Source organism: Mercenaria mercenaria, chromosome 1 (assembly GCF_021730395.1).
Source record: "Mercenaria mercenaria strain notata chromosome 1, MADL_Memer_1, whole genome shotgun sequence".
In the NCBI taxonomy this organism is placed as follows: Eukaryota; Metazoa; Mollusca; class Bivalvia; order Venerida; family Veneridae; genus Mercenaria; species Mercenaria mercenaria.
Window position 1 is genome coordinate 97077522 of NC_069361.1, and position 21483 is coordinate 97099004.

The 21483-nt window shown below is 35.3% G+C and overlaps 1 protein-coding gene across 2 annotated transcripts in view; it reads right to left on the reverse strand.

The window, feature by feature from the left end:
- Window positions 1–1164: 1164 nt before the first annotated feature.
- LOC123529499 (neuroglobin-like) overlaps window positions 1165–21483 on the reverse strand; it is a 50494-nt gene continuing 30175 nt past the window's right edge. For both annotated transcript variants that reach the window (XM_045309872.2, XM_045309863.2), the window contains exon 4: window positions 1165–4726. In XM_045309872.2, coding sequence (XP_045165807.1) covers window positions 4562–4726 — 165 coding nt within the window. In that variant the 3' untranslated portion in view covers window positions 1165–4561. The remainder of the gene's footprint in view (window positions 4727–21483) is intronic.

The window sequence follows — 21483 nt, forward strand, 5'->3', positions numbered from 1 at the left end:
TAAAATAATGTATTTAGTATCATGACTGGTAGAAATCAACTTCATGTAGCAATGTGCTATAACTGCATGTATAATAATGCTTCACCGTCATGTCATTGTTGTTTTGGTGGACATAATTTAGTTAGAAAATACACCATTTTTTGCCAGTATGTTCGTAAGTGTATTCCAGTTACTGAATATATTTCATGCACTTTTTTCCTTGAACTTTTCAGAATCCATCAAAGATTTCTACTTTCTTCTACTTACTTAATATGATACACCATAACTTTGTTTAGAATTAACAAAATAGCGGGTCGTTGGTAAATTGCGTTGAATTTCCCGCCCAACTTTTAATCTCCATTTAGCTTGATGGCAAGGATTGAGTTTAAGATAATTTGTTTCATGAAAATTCTGAATGCCGTTATGTTGTTCTATACAAGTGCAAAACATTTAACAAATAATTTATAGCAAAAGAGTGCTTTAACACTATTTATGCACGATGGGCGGTTATACGTCGGGCGTAATAATAGCACGAGGGCGCAGCCCGAGTGAAATTATTTGTACGACGTATTACCGCTCGAGTGTATAAATAGTGTTAAAACACTCTTTTGCTATTTATTATTTCGATTCTAATATGCCCTTAATTTAAAACAGTAGATAAAATATAGAAGCGCTCTTTCTTGGTCGCAACAAAACGTTGACGTCACCGCACGTTAACATGACGTCATTCTAGCATTAGAATGTTTTAACAGAGACAAGCATATTAGAATTAATGATAGAAGTTTTTGTACTATTGGTCCAAATCTGTGGAATGAACTGCCGTTAGAATTACGCAAAAGTAAATCACTTGATACATTAAAAAAAAAAATCTTAAGACACTGTATTTTAAAGACTTCATGGCATTGTTTTAATTTTTTAAATAATTGATTTACATGCGATAACAGCAGGTCTTAGTTATTAATTTTTTGTGAGTTTTTACATTTCATCATTTATATTTTTAAGGTTTGTTAAGTTAAATATACAACGCCATTGAATATGTCATTATACAGAAATAGGCGGTTTCAGTTTCAGACGTTAACACGGCGAAGATAAATTTAACATTCATTTTTTAATGTTGCAAGACGGAACTTAAGTCATTCGTATAAAAATAGTAATACAACAACAAAGAAAACATTAACATACACAATAATTTCATAATTTTATTTTTTTTCTATTGCAAATAAATGACATATAGGACGAAATGGGTTTTTTTTAATAATTACAAGTCGAAATTAACTCTGCTATTTACAATATTAAAATGTTTGTAATAATATCTATATGCTTCTACATGTATAAGGAAATGCTTTTTAACTTAATGTTTGTTTGAAGTTTCGACAAATTACTATTACCATGTAGGAGGATCCTGCAAAAAGTTATGTCACTAATGGGTTTCCGTAGTTTTATCCCAGGCATTTTTTAAAACGCTTCATTGCACTTGAATGGTGTGTCTAATCCGTTTATTTCGTGAAAACTGCTTTTCAAATGACCGAGTAATTTTAAAAAAAATACATGCAGTCATATACAGTGACCAATGTACTTGTCACATTGTAAAATGGACGAAAAGACTGAAATTCGCAGCTGTATTAAATGCCGCGTTAGGCGTAATATAGATTCAAAGCAGGTATTTGATGAATTGTGTGGTATAGATGGACCTCTGGCCATTTCAATGCGCACAGATTTTAGGTGGGTTAAAGCTTTTAAAGGTCGAGATGATATCCGTTCTGGTAGGTAGGCCTAAAACCTCGGTTACCGAGGCAAACATTGCTGCTGTAAAAGCTGTGATCGAACAGGATGCGCAATTGTCCACGACAACGCCTCCTCCCACAAGTGCGAGGTTGTTAAGTCTTTTTAGGCTTCTGAAAAGGTGGAAGTTGTAAACCATCCGCCTTATACCTTCTTCACATCTACGATTTTTTCTTGCGATTCGTTACGATTTGCCAATTCGTAGGCAGTCGCACGCAATCGTAAATAGCTCGTCGGTAGTCTTAAATAGCTCGGCACTTCTCGCAAACGATCGCAAGCAATCGTGAACGTTGAGGTAATATTTTTGACATGTCAAAAATTTCTTACGATCGTCCGCGATTTGAATTATCGGCGAATAGCTCGTAAAGAGCTCTTAACAAGTCGTAAGTATCGTAAACAACACGTAAACCACTCGTAAGCGCTCGTAAATGTATCGTGAAGACTTTGTTTTACTATTAAATACGATGTGTTTACGATGTGTTTACGACTTCTTACGAGTTCTTACGATTTCTCTCACGATGCGGTACGAGGGGTTTACGATTTGTTACGGGCACTTTACGAGTACTTTACGAGTACGCATGCTTTACGATTTATGAGAGGTATAAAAGCTGCCAAATCGAACAGTTCCTTTCAGTTGCTGTCAATACGTCAAAGGAGTGATAACTCAATCATATCTGCAACAATGCCACCTAAAAAGAAGGTAGTCAACAAGAAGAGGAGAGCACGCCCGCCTCCGTGCAAATTTAAACTGCAAAAACATGATATTCGTAAATACTCGTATCTAACACGCAACTACTCGTAACAAATCGTAAACAAATCGTAATGAACTTGTAAAGCCTTTGGTGAATCATGATATTCCGTAATTCACTCGCAACAGCTCGTAAATAACTCGTAAATAGCTCGTAAAACGATCGTATTGATCCGTAATTACTGGGAACAAATCGGTAATTTTAGTCGTAAATGCTTCGTAATAACTCGGAATAAATCGCAATTTGATCGTAAACAGCTCTGAAGTAGCTCGTAAATGTGGGGAATCGGTAAGCTTTTACTATTTTGTGCAATCCGTCACAAATCGTAAGAAAAATCGTAGATGTGAAGTGGGTATTACTCAACTGACCTGAGTCTCTGTGACTTTTTTTCCAAGGCTTAAGAAAATGCTTTCTGGAAAGAAATATAAGTCCAGAAGTTCTCTTGGCAGCCGCATTTATCAATGTCTCAAACAGATACCAACAGAAGACTATTTATCTGCTTTTCGCGATCGGGTAAAAAGGTTACAAAAATGTGTTTCGGTAAAGGGGGAATACTTTGAAGGTTTGTAATAAAAAATAATTTGATAAAACGTAGCACTTCAGAAATCCGAACCCAATGGCAGAACGTTTTGCAGGACCTTCGTCCTTCACCGTTTTAAGTATGAAGTATCTAACAAACCTCCTACCAACGTTTAAAATTCTATATAGCACTACCATTAAATTACTGTTTTCAGATTAAAAATCACATATCTCAGTTTGGTTGTAGTTGAATTGTCAGGTTGTTTAATTGCATGCATTCATGTTTTTATGTCAAAAATATGTTTAACATAATATGTAAGCACTACACTGTTTTGAAGAAATACAATATAACACTAACATAACATGGAATCGATCAAGATAACATGATTTCATTAAAAGTTGTGTGATTACGATTTTTGAACATTTATTACAAGCATTATCAGACAGTTCAAGACCTCATCTACGATATTACCTATCGTAAGTAATCGCAACGGTATAATGAAATGTCAATAACCGAATGAAGATATATTATGTCTCCCACACAGTGCTTCTGATGGTGAATGCATCATCTCTTATAACAACTACTGCTTTAACAACACTTACAGAAATTAAGGATAAGCCACATTCTTCGAGCTCCTGTCTGTTGATTTTCAATGCATACATTTTAAGTTTTGTATTGCAGAACAGATTCATAGAAAATATAATTCCATTCCTTGTGACTCTCATTAGCCTTGAAATGCTCTTTACACAAATGTATGGCTCGTGTTAGAATCATCTCACCTGTATTAATAACAACAATTTACAGAATCAGGAAACAAAATACTGTTTTCTTTAACGACTTTGAACACGCTACACTGATCTGCAAACTTTGTTTTTCCATTCGAGCAGCGAAAGTCTTTCATGCATTAAATACATGTCACTCCTGCCCTGGAATTTATATTACAGCTGAAGAATTTGATTATGTTTAGTGATGAGTTTTCCCGTGACTTTCTAAATTATTTACAGTCCCCAATGTTGAGGTCGTCTTATTACAAACATGATAATGAAACATTTCAGTTACATAATAATTATACTAATGTCATTCGGTATGACTCTTCCGGTCCAAAACATCATTACTGAACGTTGTATATGACATTTGCGATCTACGTAGCCGGACCAGTCATCACGCAAATGTAAGCTATTAGGCTTGCCGGCGAGTCCGACAACTGCATTTGAACCTCGTCGTTATATATAATTTGTTGAATATCATTGAAGTAAACTGGTACTACTTAGCATACTATCATGTTGTGAAGACACTTGGATAAAAATTCATTATCAAATACGTTTTAAAACTGAATTATTGCTTGGACGAAATCACGTGTTAAGATCCTCAACGTAATATTTTGAATTTGAATGATACCTCTTCCTCGTCAAACAAACGTTTTCATAATCCTCTATAAATTCTTCGATCTTTCTTACCACAAATCCAACTTTCATTTTTTTCATAACGTTCTTAACTATTTTCATGGCCTATAACGAATGTTTTAATATCATCAAGTGGAATTTCTTGTCGTTGCCGACGATAACTCGGCTTTAAGTGCCTCGTCCAAGTGTTCTAGAATAAATTTGATTAGCAGTCTATAGATGACATCCATATTATCAGTATATCGGTCACCAAGCGTGAGCATCACAGCTTTGAGGAATGGTTCTTCGATTCTCTGAAAATGGAAAACAGAATACCCTAAATCGATATAAAATTTTATTAGTGTAACAGTAAATGGTTGACCCAGCTATATAGATTTTAACTACATTATTCACAGACCTATAAAGTTGTAGTTAATGAAATATGGTAAGCAAGAAATATTTCTCATTGCCCTATATTGCTCGTATGAGTTTATGTCAGAGAAGCATCATTGTAAAAGGAATAAGCATAATACGTAAAAAGATTATCAGTTTCAAATACGATCTAAACCCATTTTGTTGATAAAGGAAATAAAGAAACATGTTTGTTTCTATGTATCTTTCGTTACACGCTGCATTTTGCCGTACACACTACACAGACATTCACGGAGATCAGGCAAAACGTCAGTGAAAGCAGTTCATGAACGGGAAAATAAAATATAGAATAACTGGTTTCGTTATATCGCAAAGTGAGGGTACGAATCATATCCTGCAAGGGAGACATTATGTCATTTTACACTCGGCAAACACTGATTTGGCCGTTCAAAAATTAATCGATAAGCATTTTTGTAGTCTTTTGTCATAACTTGTCAGAGCCTTTCAATCAATCTTTTCAACATTTTACATGGAGCGTAATTATACAAAAACCGTTTCAAACGTAACAGACACGTAATTTCGATATATCGGCATCTGTTTGTATGAGAATTTAACACTAAAGATTAATGAGATATCGAAAAATAAATTGGCACGTAAATAATCGCAAAAGTAAATGTGAAATACCTTCACATCCTTGCGGTAAAACAATGGTATTAAGCTATAGTCTATGTTCTCGGATCTGACTGTACATCAAGTTATACAGAAAAGTTAAATACGTTTTATAAATTTTACCCACAATAACGACTTTGCCTATGAACGTTTATGGCTGAAAACAAAATGGCAATCATTAAAAATTGTATGAAAGAATCAATGAATAGCGACAGGACTGATGAAAAAAACGCGTCCAACATTTTACCCGAAGAAGATTCTTACATTTACATTGATTTCATTAAAATAACGCATTTATTTAGGCCTAAGAAATGAATTTATTTTCTTTTTTTAGTAAATAATATGATACGACAGAATAAGACTACACGCCTGTGTCGTCATAACAACAAGTCGTCAAAACAACAAGTATGCACTAAACTGCGTTATCGTAAATGTTCGCCAAAACTTTCAATGAAACGAATAATTATAGCTTATTAGATTTGTATCGAAAAATATGCACGAGTTCTTGAGCGGAAATATTGCGCGACTTTATTATTCCGTGAAAAAAGGAGTTCATATTTCTTGATGCAAATATAATAATCTTTTCATTACATACGCATCTACGCTTAGAATTATTATATAAAATTTAATGAGCAAAATTGAAAATATCGTCGTTAAAGAACTTTTAAATTCGACGAGATACATGAACCTGACGTCATAAATTACGTCACACACCCGATATGAAATTTGAACGTCAATATGGAAAAAATATAGACGTTTCAAGTTCCATTGAAACTAAATGGAGTTATTAAATGAATATGTTATAATGATGAAGTATGTACTTAATTGTAATTTCACTTCTTATGTTATTATTTTTCATAACAGCTTCAATGCATAGGAAGCTCGATTTTCGGTCTCGTTGCGTATAATCACACTGGCCATAGCTTTCGCAGAAGCAGTGGTTCCAACGCAGCGGCGGTGGAGGATTCGTCGCAGAAGCGGTGGAGAAATATGGCCGACTGACTATATTTACGCTCTCATCGGTACATTTTCTAACGAGTGTTTCACGTTTGACTGAAAACAACCAGTGAGACAGGAGCCCACATGTGTATTCTTCCAGCCACAAGCACTTGTTCAGTGCAATTTTTTGTCATTAATGTAAACACTTCTGTACAGTTTGACGAGGGACTGCCGTTTTTGTAGAATTTCAATCAGAAATGGTAAAATCATGTACAAAACGACCCCTGACCACGTTTGCATCAAAATGTAAGTCTGACACTGTCAAGCAAAAACTTTTTCTCCTTAATCGGAGATTTTTAATTGCAAGCATACAAAATAATCAACCAAAAATCATCCCAACGCAGTGTGCGGTGGATACAGTTGCAACGCATTACGGTGGATCTTGTTTCTTTAATGTTCGCTATTGACTTTTAATTGGAGTAAACAGCATTTTCCCAGAATTTTGGTAGGGCCATGAAATTACTTTGACATTAGATAGCGATAGAAACTGATAGTTTAGAATAAATATGACATTGATTTGCAAATACGTAAATACATAATATCAAGTGACAATATAAAGTTTCTGATTTGATCACATGTGACTTTTGCATCGTATGATAAACTAACTTGACTAAAAAAAAATACAATTACTAATATGTAGCATACCGTAACAAAATGCCATTGAGCAGCTGTGTTTCTGGAGTTAAGACTTTTTACAAGTAGGCTAATTTACCTCTTCTTCAACAATATCCTTTTATTTTTAGACGTTTACCATAGAATCTTAGTGACAAGATGAGATTATTTGATTGCCCGTCGTCCGTCAGTCGTCTGTGCGCCCGTCGTCCGTCCACAATTTCTTTTGAACACGATAGAGACCTCATTTTCAACAGATTTTAATCCCTGATGAATTCAAAATGTTCAATTTATGAACATAATAGCAGTGACATTTTACTTTCGACTTTAACTACATTTACACACAAATTAAGTCACAATAAGATCTCGGTTCCTATTGAAAACCAGCTAGATTCCATCATATGTTCAAGAGATACAATCTGACTAAAGTACTTGATCTTCTAAACGAAGATATGAGAACGACCCATTCACATTCGTCTTCTGTATATTTTGGATTTCCAATATTGCTTTTTTTATTTTCGCAAATCTATTTTTATCTGAACCAATCAGACGACCTGTTCGAATGTCAGAGTAAGAAAAATTTGCAGTTAGTCCAAGGTTCGAACCCTGGACCCCTCGCTAACAAAGCAAGTGCCCTACTGACTGAGCTAACCGGCTATCTGACCTCTTACGACATAAGAATTGTAGATATCAAAAACCAAGGCTTTTTAAGCGTGCAGATTGTTGTAAGTTAGCTTTTGATTGGCTAGCGGAAGGGTCGTAAGTAGCTCGTGTTCAGATCCTAAGCGTAGCGTAATAGGATATGTATTGTGCTATTTTTTTAACCTGTCAAATGTGCATACATTACACGCTCTGTGCATTCGATATTATAATATTCGGACCAACTTCGGTGCTATCCGTATGTTTTACGGCAAGAAATTTTGGTTAGGTGTCCACATTTCATCATTAGTATTGTAAGTGAAACACGTACTCGTCGTTCGTATCTGTGGCTCAGTGGTTACAGCATATGACTATGATGCTGGAGATAGCTGGTTCGAGCCCATTAGGGGGAAAACATTTTTATTTTTCATTTTTAATTGTTTATATGATTTATAAGACTCCGATGACAGCAGTACCGACACCGCGAGCGAAACTGAATGATGAATTTAGCTTGTTGTAATTTATACGTATGAAATTTGTAATGTAGTAAAATGAACGGTGAATAAAAATAACATAAACATATATAAATAATGAGAAATTTAAAAAACGAGATAAAAATATTTAAAAAATACTTGTGAAAATACAATGAATGAAACATTGCATAAAAATGTACATGTACAAGGTGTTTCTTGAAAATTGTTAAGAAAAAAAAAACAAAGAAAAAAAAAACAGCCTCTGAACGGCTTCGATCTTAAGATCTCCAGGTTTCAAGCTATTGACGATGACCACTGAGCTATCGTGACTTCCCTACCTCCGTATACACGCTTTAAATATAAACCATTTTATATGCTGGTTACTTTCCGTATACTATACGGAATGTACCGAATATGAACCGAAGATTGAAATATTCTGTGCACCTCCCATGTAATCAATATGCATTTGACAGTTAAATAAAATAATACAATTCTTTAGTCAGATTGCAAGAGATACTACCCCTGAAAGAGGCAAATTTTCTATTTTGGCCCTCTCAACCATATACGGTTTCATTTATGCTTGGATTTGATACAAACTTGCATATGTGTGCCCAATCACATGATCGCGCTACGTCATATAAATTTGAGCCCGAAAGTGAAAGTGGAAACGTAAACAAAAATTATAAATCAGGGCGTAAGTTTATTATTCAATATATTGTGTTAATATCATGCACATCGTTCGAAACCTATTTGAAAGTGCTAGCCCCGGTACTACAATTGTCCCGCCAAAACTTTCTCGTTTTAACGCTTTTACTGTTCAGCCACTTTCGACAGTTTGCGCTCAATGTGCAAGTCAATTGAACAGGAATAGCATTAAAACGAAAAGCTTTTGGTGGGGAACTCGCGGGTATAGCACTTTAAAATAGGTTTCGAATCATATGCACGATATAAACACAATATATAGATAAAAAAATACGCCCTGATTTTCAATTTTTGTTTACCTTTCTACTTTCACTTTCGAGCTCAAAATGACGTAGCGCGAACACGTAATTAGACACACTGTGCATGGAATTTTTATCTTAATAATCTCTAGGTCAAGTTCGAAACTTTGTAAAGTGGGGTCAAAAACTAGGTCACCAGGTCAAATCAAAAGAAAAGCCTGTTAACGCCATACGCCACATTCATGGCCTTATCTTTAGTAATACTTATCTTGATGATTGAAAGATAAACGGAGAAACAGAGTACAAATCACTAACAAAGACAAGCAGAAAGAAATGTTACAAGAAATGAAAGACAAAAACTTCATTTTCCTCTGAAAACTATCACAGCGCCAATCAAACATATTAAGAGACCTTTAACTCCTTGTTCAAGTGCCAAGAGGACAAGGAATCAACTCATTTCAGTTATTCTTATTATAACAACTGAAGAGAAACTACAGCTGGGAATAAACTTAAATATGCTAAAACATGATTAAAAATCCTAAAAAAATGACAAATGGTTGCAGCATGTGCAGTGTGTTGGAGAATACTCCCCCGCCCCCACCCCAATGCGAACCTGACTTCGATATTATATGGCCAAAACAAACAAAGGGACAGCAGAAACCCTGTCAGTTTGTATATTAGATAAGATGGTCTGTTCGATGATGTAAAAGTCGCATGTGGTAAGCATTTAATCAAACAATCGATATTGTCAGTTGATATTTTGTATATAATAAGGGAAAAGAAAAATGAAGAAAACCTTCATGCTTTAATATCAATAATCATAATTGGGGGTGTATTTAGTACGAAAGAACATGGCGTTATTATCTGGCAGTTGATTTAGTAAAATGATTATGGTTTAAAATAAAGCTTTTCGTTTGTCATTCAACAGAACGGGAGTGCAAATCAATAGTATATTTTTACTAAACATTAAGTTTCTGTTGCTGTCTGATATCAAAGTGATTTCATGGACCTGCCCATACCAAAATCCCAGGAAAATGCTGTTTACTTAAGTTAAAAGTTCATAACAAACATTAAAGAAACAAGATCCACCGTAATGCGTTGCAATTGTACCCACCGCACACTGCGTTGGAATCATTTTTGGTCGATTTTTTCATATGCGTGTAATGAAAAGTCACCTATTACGAAGAAATAGTTTTTGCTTGACAGGGCCGTACTTACGATTTGCTGCAAACGTGATCAGGGGTCGTTTTGTACAAGATTTTACCATTTTTAATGGGAATTCTACAAAAACGGCAGTTCCTCGTCAAACTGCACAGAAGTGTTTACATTAATGACAAAGAATTACACTGAACAAAAGTTTCTGGTTGGAAGAGTTCACATGTAGCTCCTGTCTCACTGGTTGTTTTCTGTCAAACGTGAAAAGGTCATTAGAAAACGTACCGATGACAGCATAAAAGTAGTCAGTCGGCCATATTTCTCCACCGCTTCTGCGACGAATCCTCCACAGCCGCTGCGTTGGAACCACCGCTTCTGCGAAAGTTATGGCCAGTGTGATAATGTACGCAATACTTTGAAGGGATTACTATTGATTAATGGGTTTGTTAGTGATCGTGTACGGAAACACGAGAGGCCAGTATAATAACTGGAAGGACACGTAAGCCAAGTCCCCATATTTATCATACTGACGCCATACATTTCCGTGGAGGGTCACTAACACACCGAATAAAGGATTTGTTTTATCGACCTCTTACTGACACTTCATAGAAATATAGGTGGTCACTACGTGACCATCTTTTAACGAAAGAAAATGCTATGATCTTGTGGGAGCATAAACAAATTATAATGCATAGCTATTAAAGCAGCATCGTCAGTTTTCATTGTTAGTGTAATGTAATAAACGGGCGGTTATGAAGTCAGTTTAAAACAGCAGGACGTATAATCTTATTGATTTTGCATATGCACTTTGATATTTTACCTTTCAAATACTGCTTTAGACTGAAACGAAAACATGTATGTATTGCACTCCTTTATAATTACTATCTTAAATGCAGTGGCAACAAGTTTAAAACTTAACCACTTAAATAGAAAAAGGCAATCAGGTCTGTATGGATTTTAGTATCAATGAGGAAAGCTGAATATGTCTAGCAACTTTTCCATTTGTTACATTTGCTACCACGATTTGCATACAACAGAAAGCATATTCTAATACTGGGTACATGATATAACTTGTTGCTGTATGTCAATATATTGACACAGGATACGTTATTCGCGGCACGTATGTTCTGTAGCAAATACCGTGAGTTTGGCAAACAAAAGCTATAGACAATTTCTCTTTATCGACATGTCTAGCCAGAAGGAGAAATAAATTGCAAAATCAATCGGAGTCTGCCAATAAGATAAAGCACTTTCAGGCGATTTTGTTGATATAAATAGACGGAGTCCGAAAAAAATATTAATGTTCTTGCAATTAACTTCCTGCGCAACAAAATTGAGAGGTTCTATGATAAAAAAAAAACTAACTCTTCATCCGAATACAATGAACAATTTGTCAAATGAATCCAATGTGTTTGTACTGCGACACGTGGGATATGTATGAGGCATATCCTTTACATGACTGGTGGCTGGATAATTCATTGCCGACGTCAAGAACTCTGATTGGTCATTATATCTTTTTGTTGATGAAAGTACAGTCCGAAATGTAAAGCAACCGGATTGCTTAGAATCATCTTATAGAAAATTGACGAGCTATGAAATATAACAAGAATAGTTCAAATTATGAGTATCAATGAATATTTCACTATAAACATACAGTTTTGTCATTTGATGATTTGACGAGTACTGAATACATTGTGAGTATAGTAAAACAACTAGATCGACAGAACAAAGATCAGCTTAGTCGATATTTGAGGGTGAGAAGAGTTTTGTATATTCCCAGAAAAGTTGTTGAACTGAAATATTATAGATTTAAATAAAAGGACATTTTTATTATATATTAAAAATATAGCTGTGGTAACGTAGAGAAACAAAATGATGCCATGGGTTTCATTTTATAATGCACAAATTCGAGTCCCATATCCGCCATATGTACTTTTATTACGTATTTTGGTATTTCGCATTTCCTTTGCGTCGTCTCTGTCGTTTTGTTGCAATTTGTTATTTAACCGAAAGTTTTTGTCTTATATATCCTACAGAAGTGTTCAGCTTTTATGCCCAAGTAATGATAATGAATATTGATCGGCCTGGTTCAAATATACATGCGAATATGGAGCGTACAAGGTATTATTAATAACAGACTTTTTATTTAGATAAAACGAATACCGAGTCCGTTGGAAAACAGTCGCCGATAATAATGCCAAGTACCTGCTCTGTACGTAAATAATTTTGTTTGTTTGTTTGTTTGTTTTGGGTTTAACGCCCTTTTCAACAGTATTTCAGTTATGTAACGACGGGCAGTTAACCTAACCAGTGTTCCTGGATTCCGTACAAATACTAACCTGTTCTCCGCACGTAACTGCCAACTTCCCCACAGGAATCATAGGTAGAGGACGAAATATTTCAGACACAATGTCTTTTATCAAATCGTCACGGAGAACATACGCCTTGCCCGATGATCGAACTCACGACCCTGCAATCTGTAGCTCTGCGCTCTTCCTATTGAGCTAAGCGGGCGGGCTTTCAATATTTTTGATACAAATAATACTTTTAATGCAGTTTAATAGAAAAGACTTGGCTGATGCGGGACACGAGCCCACGCTTAACAAAATGATCACCTATTATATATACACACGTTACACACCTGAGCTATTTTGCCGATATGAACTTCAGCTGATCCTTTGCACCTAGAACTCGGCTATTCAAAACGCTTACTCTACTACGAAATGTACTTAGCTAATCACTGATCGTGCGTCAGCAATAGATCACAATAGCAGAGTCGGTTTGACTGAGTCAGTAAGTCTGTCAACGAAAATTACTAGAGTTTATCACACCTCACGTCCTCTAGTTTATCACACCTCACGTCCTCTAGTTTATCACACCTCACGTCCTCTAGTACCGGCTTTAGCGGAATACGTTAAATTGGTTTCATAGGCTCAGTTAGTTTCAACTTTATATTGAAAGTTATTATTATGTGGGTATTTTCCATTATAAACTTCAGCTATTTTCGACATCAGATAATAGAGCGGACACGAAACAAAGTCATATGACCTTTGACCCCTAAGTGTGACCTTGACCTTGAAGCGAGCCATCCAGAACATGCGCTCTGTCGTCTCGATCTTTTCTTTGAAATCCTTGAAAGGGTTCAAGAGTTACAGAGCGGACTCGAAATTGCTAACGGACAGACGGACACCGGCGTCGTATCATAATACGTCTCTTCGGGCGTATAATATAAAATTGTAGAATTTCAAAGAATTTGTTTTCAAACTTTATTATGGGTCACATTTATTTTCATTGGACACTTCATCGTTATAAACTCGGTTCTTCAAAGATACTCAAAATTCATAGAGAACTAATAATCACCACTAGATATTGAGACAGTTTAACAACATTCGCGCTATATGAGGTAATTTTATTTATAGTATGAACATGTAGTAACTTGAGTGTTTCATTAAGCTAAAATGTTGTTCAAACAACGAATGATTAGGTTTTAAACGCCTTCAAAGGCAAAATTATAATCATGAAACAAAAGATTTGACTCAAACAATCATCAGGGGACGACAAAGACAATTATACTATTTCAATGTCGAGAAATGAGAATGCAACTTCCCTACTTAACTATAACATACATGTCAATACAAGATAAGGAGAGAACGTTTCAATATTCTTAAGCAGTAACTTCAAAGGGCAAATGTAAGGCACTTCAAAGAAACTTCCTAAGCAAACTTGCTTAATTATTAAACGAAAGGGAATCACACTTAAAAGTTAACATCAAAAGCATATCGCTTCGTAAAACCCTCATTCGATTTCCATTTACTACATCCTTTATTATTTTAAAAACGTGGAAATAAAACAATTGATCGATTTCTGAGAGTAACGGACAGGGTATCGACGATAAAACACGCCGAACTCTTCTTTTTAATGGAAAATTGTTGTACTATAGATTTGTCATCAAAATGAAGAAACCCTTTCAGAAATTACAAGGAGCATAAACATTTGTGTAAAATGAAAATGAGTGTGTATTAGGCTCTCAAGATTAATAGTCAGTATGCATAACGTAAATTTGGAAAATAAGTTGGGTCAGTAAAACCTACCATGCATCCCCTAGACAAACTGTTATAACCAAACCAAACCAAACTGGTTGTTGTAACCGACATTACCTACCGGCTTCTTTGTTCCGATGAGGTCTATAAACACCTTATAGACCGCTTATGAGGTCTATAAGAATTTCCAGACCGTCCTATTTCTACTGTCTACATAAAAATCTCAAGTGCCTGTCTTGGGAACCGAACCCGAGTCACTCCGATGCTAGTCCAGTGCTCTAACCACTGAGCCAAATTGTCGACACACTTACGTTCTTGTCAGAGATTAAATTTAAAGTTTTGCGTAACCGACCGAAACAATGCAGGAGAATCATGAGAAGTCCGTTCGGGACATTTTAACTAAAGGTGAACGCTTGATTGACTCCGTAAATATAGTATCAATTGTTTCAAAAAGTACGTTTTAAGTAAAAAAGAAAATTCAACCAATTTTACATAGCTTGAACATTGATCTAAACATGACTTTACTGTAAAGTTTTAACATTCAATTCTAAGCAGGTCTTGATATTTGTCAGAAAGTTAAAACTGGCATACTCTTCCGTCAGAGTGGAGAATGCTTCATTAAACATGACTTTATTTTACATAAAAAGTATTGACAATGATATAATTGAAAAAAAAACATCTACAAACTACACACATTTGCTCCAAGTTAATGAATAGTCTGCTAATGAAATTTGACGATTTTCTGTACAATTAACATGGAACAAAAGTAACGAAGTTGTATTTTTGAAAACCACTAAGTTAAATTATCGTGATACATTCCGAGCGTGTCTGAAATAAGACTGACAGTTTAAACATAATTTAAAGGCAGTTTTTAGGAAATTGATGGGAAACTTGTTAAAGTGCATTTTTTGTTTTCTGAAAAATGATCTAAATTTTGCTAAATGTCTTTAATTCATATCGAACTAACATTTGACATTTTTATGCCTTTAGATATTATTAGATATTTTGCACTGTACAAACATTGATTCTATACTTGTAATGACATCCACGAGTATATGACAACTTCCAATCTGACTAAAGTACATCTCCTATTACGCTACGCATAGGATCTGACAACGAGCTATTCATGGCCTCGTTCTGACAACCCTTCCGCTAGCCAATCAAAAGCTACCTTACAATATCCTGCAAGCTTTAAAAGCCGTGGGTTTTGATATCAACAATTTTTATGTTGAAAGATGTCAGATAGCCGGTTAGCTCAGTCGGTAGGGCACTTGCTTTGTAAATGAGAGGTCCCGGGTTCGAGCCCTGGATTAACTGCAAATTTTTCTTACTCTTTGACATTCGAACAAGTTGTCTGGTTGGTTCAAACAAAAATAGATTTGCGAAAATAAAAATAGCAATATTGGAAATCCAAAATATACAGAAGACGAATGTGAATGGGTCGTTCTCAGATCTTCGTTTAGAAGATCAAGTACTTTAGTCAGATTGTGACAACTTCTACACATGAATTAGGTGTAGAGAAACAAAACGACATTAAACTTTATAACATTTATTCAAATCGTTGCCATGTCAATCAAAACGGAGGCTTCTAACTACAAACTTAATGTTAATTAGTTGTACTCATTACTTTCATTGTTAAAAAACTGAAACTTTTTATATATTCTCGATGCTGTCCGCGCAGTTTTTAGCACAGTTCGTTGTGTCTTTATGGCGTGTGCTAAATCATGGTATATTATGATACGCATTTCTTGTGATAATGTAGCTAATAAACATTTTTTTAAATAATTATAAAAAAAAACCCCATAAAATACCATTCGCGTCAAATTCTGACTGGTTGACTAGACACACATTGATGATCTCAGAGGGAGACCAATCTGTCTAAAGTACATATCCTATTACGCTACGCATAGGATCTGAGAACGACCTATTCATAGCCTCGTTCTGACGACCCTTTCGCTAGCCAATCAGAGCCTAACTTACAATATCTTGCAAATCTACATGTAGCCTTGACTTTTTATATTTACAATTCTTATGTTGTAATGTATCAGATAGCCGGCTAGTTCAGTCGGTACGCTACTTGCTTCACAAGCGAGGGGTCCAGGGTTCGAGCCCTGGAATGACTGCACATTTTTCTTACTCTTTGACATTCGAACAAGTCGTCTGATTGGATAAAATAAAACTGGAAATCCAAAATATACAGAAGACGAATGTGAATGGGTCGTTCTCAGATCTTCGTTTAGAAGATCAAGTACTTTAGTCAGATTGAGAGGGAGACTATTTCACAAATGTACACGGATTTTTCATGCAATACAAAATGTCATGTCCTAATTGCTGACAGATATTTTTTTAGGTTCGTAGCACGTTGAGCATTATGTTATATCAATAGTATCAAATACATTGTGACACATATTGTCTTGCTTTTTCTTCTAACTATTATTTTATCATATATACACGTTACAAACGTTCTTCAAATCCGAAACCCATCTGGACTATGTAAAACAAAGAAGCATGTAGGTAAGTCTGTTATCATTCTCGGAATAGGTCTGCATTGTGTTTATAGACCTGTGTGGAGATTTGAAAACCTCGATCGCTACGCTCGCTCGCTTCACAAATCCCTCACAGGTCTATAAACACAATGCAGACCTATTCCTCGAACAATAACTATTACATGTTCCCATGAAAAGCTGTTTAGAACTATACAATATATATGATTTCACCGCCTCCGTAATAATAATTCATTTTATGAAATGACAACCATGTAAGACAATAATTGTATCACATTTTCATTTTATGGTCCGAAGTTGGACCGAAGACACTAGCCATAAGTCACAGTATGTTGCTATTAACAAACGTATTTGCATACTGACGGAATATAGTTAGAATGTATAAAATTGTCATCAATTAATTGGCGATTATGTGAACTGTTTTGTATGATAATGTAGAGTAAGAATTTTACATGACGGCACTTTAGAATACATTACCACTATATTTGGTTGCATCTAAAAATGTACAAAGAAATCGTTATACTTAACTAGCATGGTATTTTTTCAAATAAAACGAATAACAATGAAAAAAAACCCCAATCAATCAGCTTAGATAAATCCGTCTTTCGAAGAGACTGCTTTTCGCGCGTTTACCGTTGCCTATCAACTGACTCACTGACACACCATGAGGTATTCAAGTATTATCCAAGTCAAATGATTTATCGCGGCCAGAAATTTGTACAAACCGGACAGAAGTTGCGAAATTGTCATTTGTGCAGGTAAGAAAGCGTTTACCATAATGTCCAGTACTGGACAGGTATAGTGACCATGCACGGACACAGCCATTTTTCTCAGAGGGGGTCCGATCCCCTGCGCCCCCCCCCCCACCCCCCCTGGAAATTTTGAAATTTAGCACTTCATTTTTTGCATTCTGGGCCAGTTTTATGGATAACCTGTTAAATCTGGGAAAATGATAAAATCAAGCTTTCTTGAATGTAAAATTCTTAGTTTCTTTTAGATAAATAATATGAATTATGTCGGGGTCGTATGTAGCAGCAGCCGCATATACTTTACATGCAGTCCTAATGTTGCCTTTTTCGAAAAACATTTTCTTTCCTTCTTGTCTTCTTTCCTTTTTTAAAGATTTTCCAGAGGGGGTCCGGACCCCCGGTCCCCCCCCCCCCCCCCTCTGGATCCGCGCATGGTGACATATCATTCTTTCTGTTTATGCAGGTAAACTTGTGTTTGGGTTAATTTCAACAAAGCACAGTTGGCTGAACAGTGTACAAATTCAGGCAAGGGTTGAAAAAAAGTGGTAGACAATGAAAGTAGTAACAGTTTTATTAAAAAAAAACAAAAACAATGAGGCACAAGACCACAGTTATTTGCACTTGGTCGACCACAATACGGAAGTGGTTACGCGGAAAATATTTCCTCTGTTTGATGGTGAATATTGGTGAATTTTTGAGTGAAAGACCTGCAATTAATGGCATGATTTAATAGAGGAGATATGAAATAGTAGGTACATGTACAATTTGACAGAATGAAAATGTCAGAATATGCATAACATGACTTTTTGATAGGGCCTGTTTTGCCTGTTTGCGGCCATCTATAGAGTATTCTTCATACGCATGTGATTTGGTTCAAAATGGTGGAAAAAAGAGCCGGTCAACCCAATGTTTACTGTGGCTGGAATTTTTTCTCTTGAATAGTTCTGTTGAGTTCAGGTATTTTTATAGGGGTTGGAATGCATGCAAAATTGCTATAGTGTCCAGTGCCTATATAGAACATATAGTAAAAATAACTGTGGTCTTAGGCCATGAGACAAACATTTCCAACATCTTTGGACGGTTCAAAAATCCCATGTTAAACATACGATAAAGGTTATAACACACTAAATAGCCACCACTATATATTCTATATAAAATGACAAGTTTTCACAATGCTGCAATACACACCTAGACCCATTTTAAATTTCTTTAGCTTACATTTTCTTGTAGATCAACATTAATACTGTAAAAATATCCAAAGAAAAGTAGGGGTCATGTTTGATACAAGAAAAATATTTCTGGTCAAACGGACACACCGTAATTTTTACACTGAAATGACAATCACAATTTAGGGTAGGGGTGTATGAATAAATTTCACATGTTAAATCAGTTTGGAGTCTTTTTTCAACATGCAAATGCTACCAGTATGTCAAGTATAGGCATGCAATATGATTTCAACCAATATATAGCAATGATTTCAAGGAAAATCCTTCTTACAGCAAAAAAAACTGAGAACTATTTGAATCCGCCATTATGCGACTACCATTTTTTCATAGGTGCTCAGGCTATTTAGTGTCTGTATGCCTAAAGCCCGAAACGCGTGAAAATGTTCCGAATGTAAATCGGGAGAAGTAGGCGCTCTATGTATAGAGTTAGATTATGCGTCTAGATTGATTAAACTGGGCGACTACTTACTTATTACTTGAGGATGAAAAAAAACGTGTTTTTTAAATGTTGCTCTTAAACAAGGGTGGCGGTTGAACTACTAAAAGTACAACAACAGTTAATTCACAACAAATCGTACGGTATGTTTTATGATCAGTAGAAGCTAGTATGAGACCTGTTTCACCCATAAGTAAAGAATTCACAGGTCCATCATGAAATATTTTCCCCAGCGTACATATACTTGTCCTATTCAATATGATCGCGGCCTCGATCAAAAATGCTGGCAAAACATTACTTCATTCAAACGCTATTTCAAGTATGAGATACGACTGTCAAGTATCTGTGTCAGAACATAGTAATTGGATGAATTCATAATTACACAGAACGAGTCGAGGATAATGCACACGCGAATGTATCATTATGATTGTTAGTGAGCATATTGTTGGACTTTCCTGTTGACAAAAACCTGAAAATGTCATGCTAGGAAATATTAAGTAACTTTACATATCACAATTTGAGGAATTACAAATTGCGTTTGAGAAAGGGTACAGAGCACGGTACAGCCTCATATGACGAGTGTCAAGTTTAACATGATTCTTAAATAGTTTCCTAGATATTCATTATTCTTCACCGTTATTACCTTCTATCATTATTTACAAAAAAGTAAATGTGCTGAAAGTTTCAACAAGCTTTCTTTACACTGCTTGGATATTATTGACATGATAAAAATGAAGAGGTATTAGACCCCTAATAGTAATGTTTAAAAAAAATGGCATCCGCTTGGTATATTATTAAAAATGACCTTGTTTCGGACTGTGTTGCAATTTGTAAACAACTTGGACCGTGCCGTGTATAATATATGATTTCATCAAAAATTTCAAAGTGATGGCCACTTTCCAAAACGTTTGCAGAGAATTCATTACACCATTAATTTTGACAAAAGAAACGTCAAACTATTGGTAAACAATTACAAAACACAAAATAAAACTGTCAACATCATTTTTTCTAGGGTGCCTCAAGTAAAAGGATTTAATGAGACAGATTTTAATTCCAACATTGAAAAATTAAGACCGAGTCCTGTGGGACTGTTTTAAATTTTGCTCACTCCATTCAAAAATAACCACAATATGTAATCTAAAGAGTAAACGCGAAATGGACAGCTTTAACCGCATGTAACTCAGTATTTTTAAAGATGTCTAACACTGCCCCTTTCTGTTTCAGAGATAAATTCACGAACGGCAAGAAATCGCTTATCTAATGAAAACCTCATTTTTGTACAATAAAATACTAATGCCTTGAAAGAAGTAAAAACTTACTAGAAAAACAAGGAATATAAGGAAAAACGTTTGGTCCGAGTGAGGCTTGAACCTATGCCCACCTGAACAACTTAAGTCAAAGTAGGTCTCCCCGTACTTGGATTCGGTGTTGTTATATTTCCTGGTCCTTTGGTATCATGGAGTCCATTCAATATCTATGTAATAGAGTTCTGCTTAAGCCAGTGCTAAGAGGTGTGAAGGGTGTTTCACTTTCCATTACCTCTCAAGAACAGTTTCAATCAAACCAAGTCGGCTATTATTTTGCTTGCTTGCATTCTGTGCTTCCAAAGGATATTCGTGATTGACTACTGACAGCTCCGATGCAGGACCCAACTCTGACGTTTTGTCATTGTGATATGTATTTACTTTGTCTATTTCATACATATCTCTAAATACTACTTAGTGATTTCATTTTAAGAGACTAATGTCTGTCTTTGAACGTGACTCTTCTGGATATTGGATCGAAGGCAAAACGTTGTTAATACGTAGATCTACTTTCCTCTTTATTTTGGCAAAATATCTTTGTAGAAGGAAATCTTGACGTTTTTTTTTTTTCAACATGAAACTCTATCAACTAACACAAATATGAAAACCTCATATTAATTCATATTAACATTTATTCAAAATCGATGCCATATCTGCAAAAGTATACACAAGCTTTGCTCTTTCTCGGTGTATGAAAATAAAATCTATAAAAATCTTTGTTTATTTAGTCTGTTTCATGAGAGGCAATGAAATGCAACACCACCACCCCTCTCCCCCCCCCCCAAAAAAAGAAAAAAAATATACCGGCTAAGGAATTCTTATTTAGTGATAACTCTTATGATCCAAATTTTTAAAAGCTATGATTGTTAAATACCTAAAAAATTCTTTGAAATAAAAGGCATCACAAGCATAATAATATCAGACTCGAGTGTTTTTGCTTTGTGATACTCAA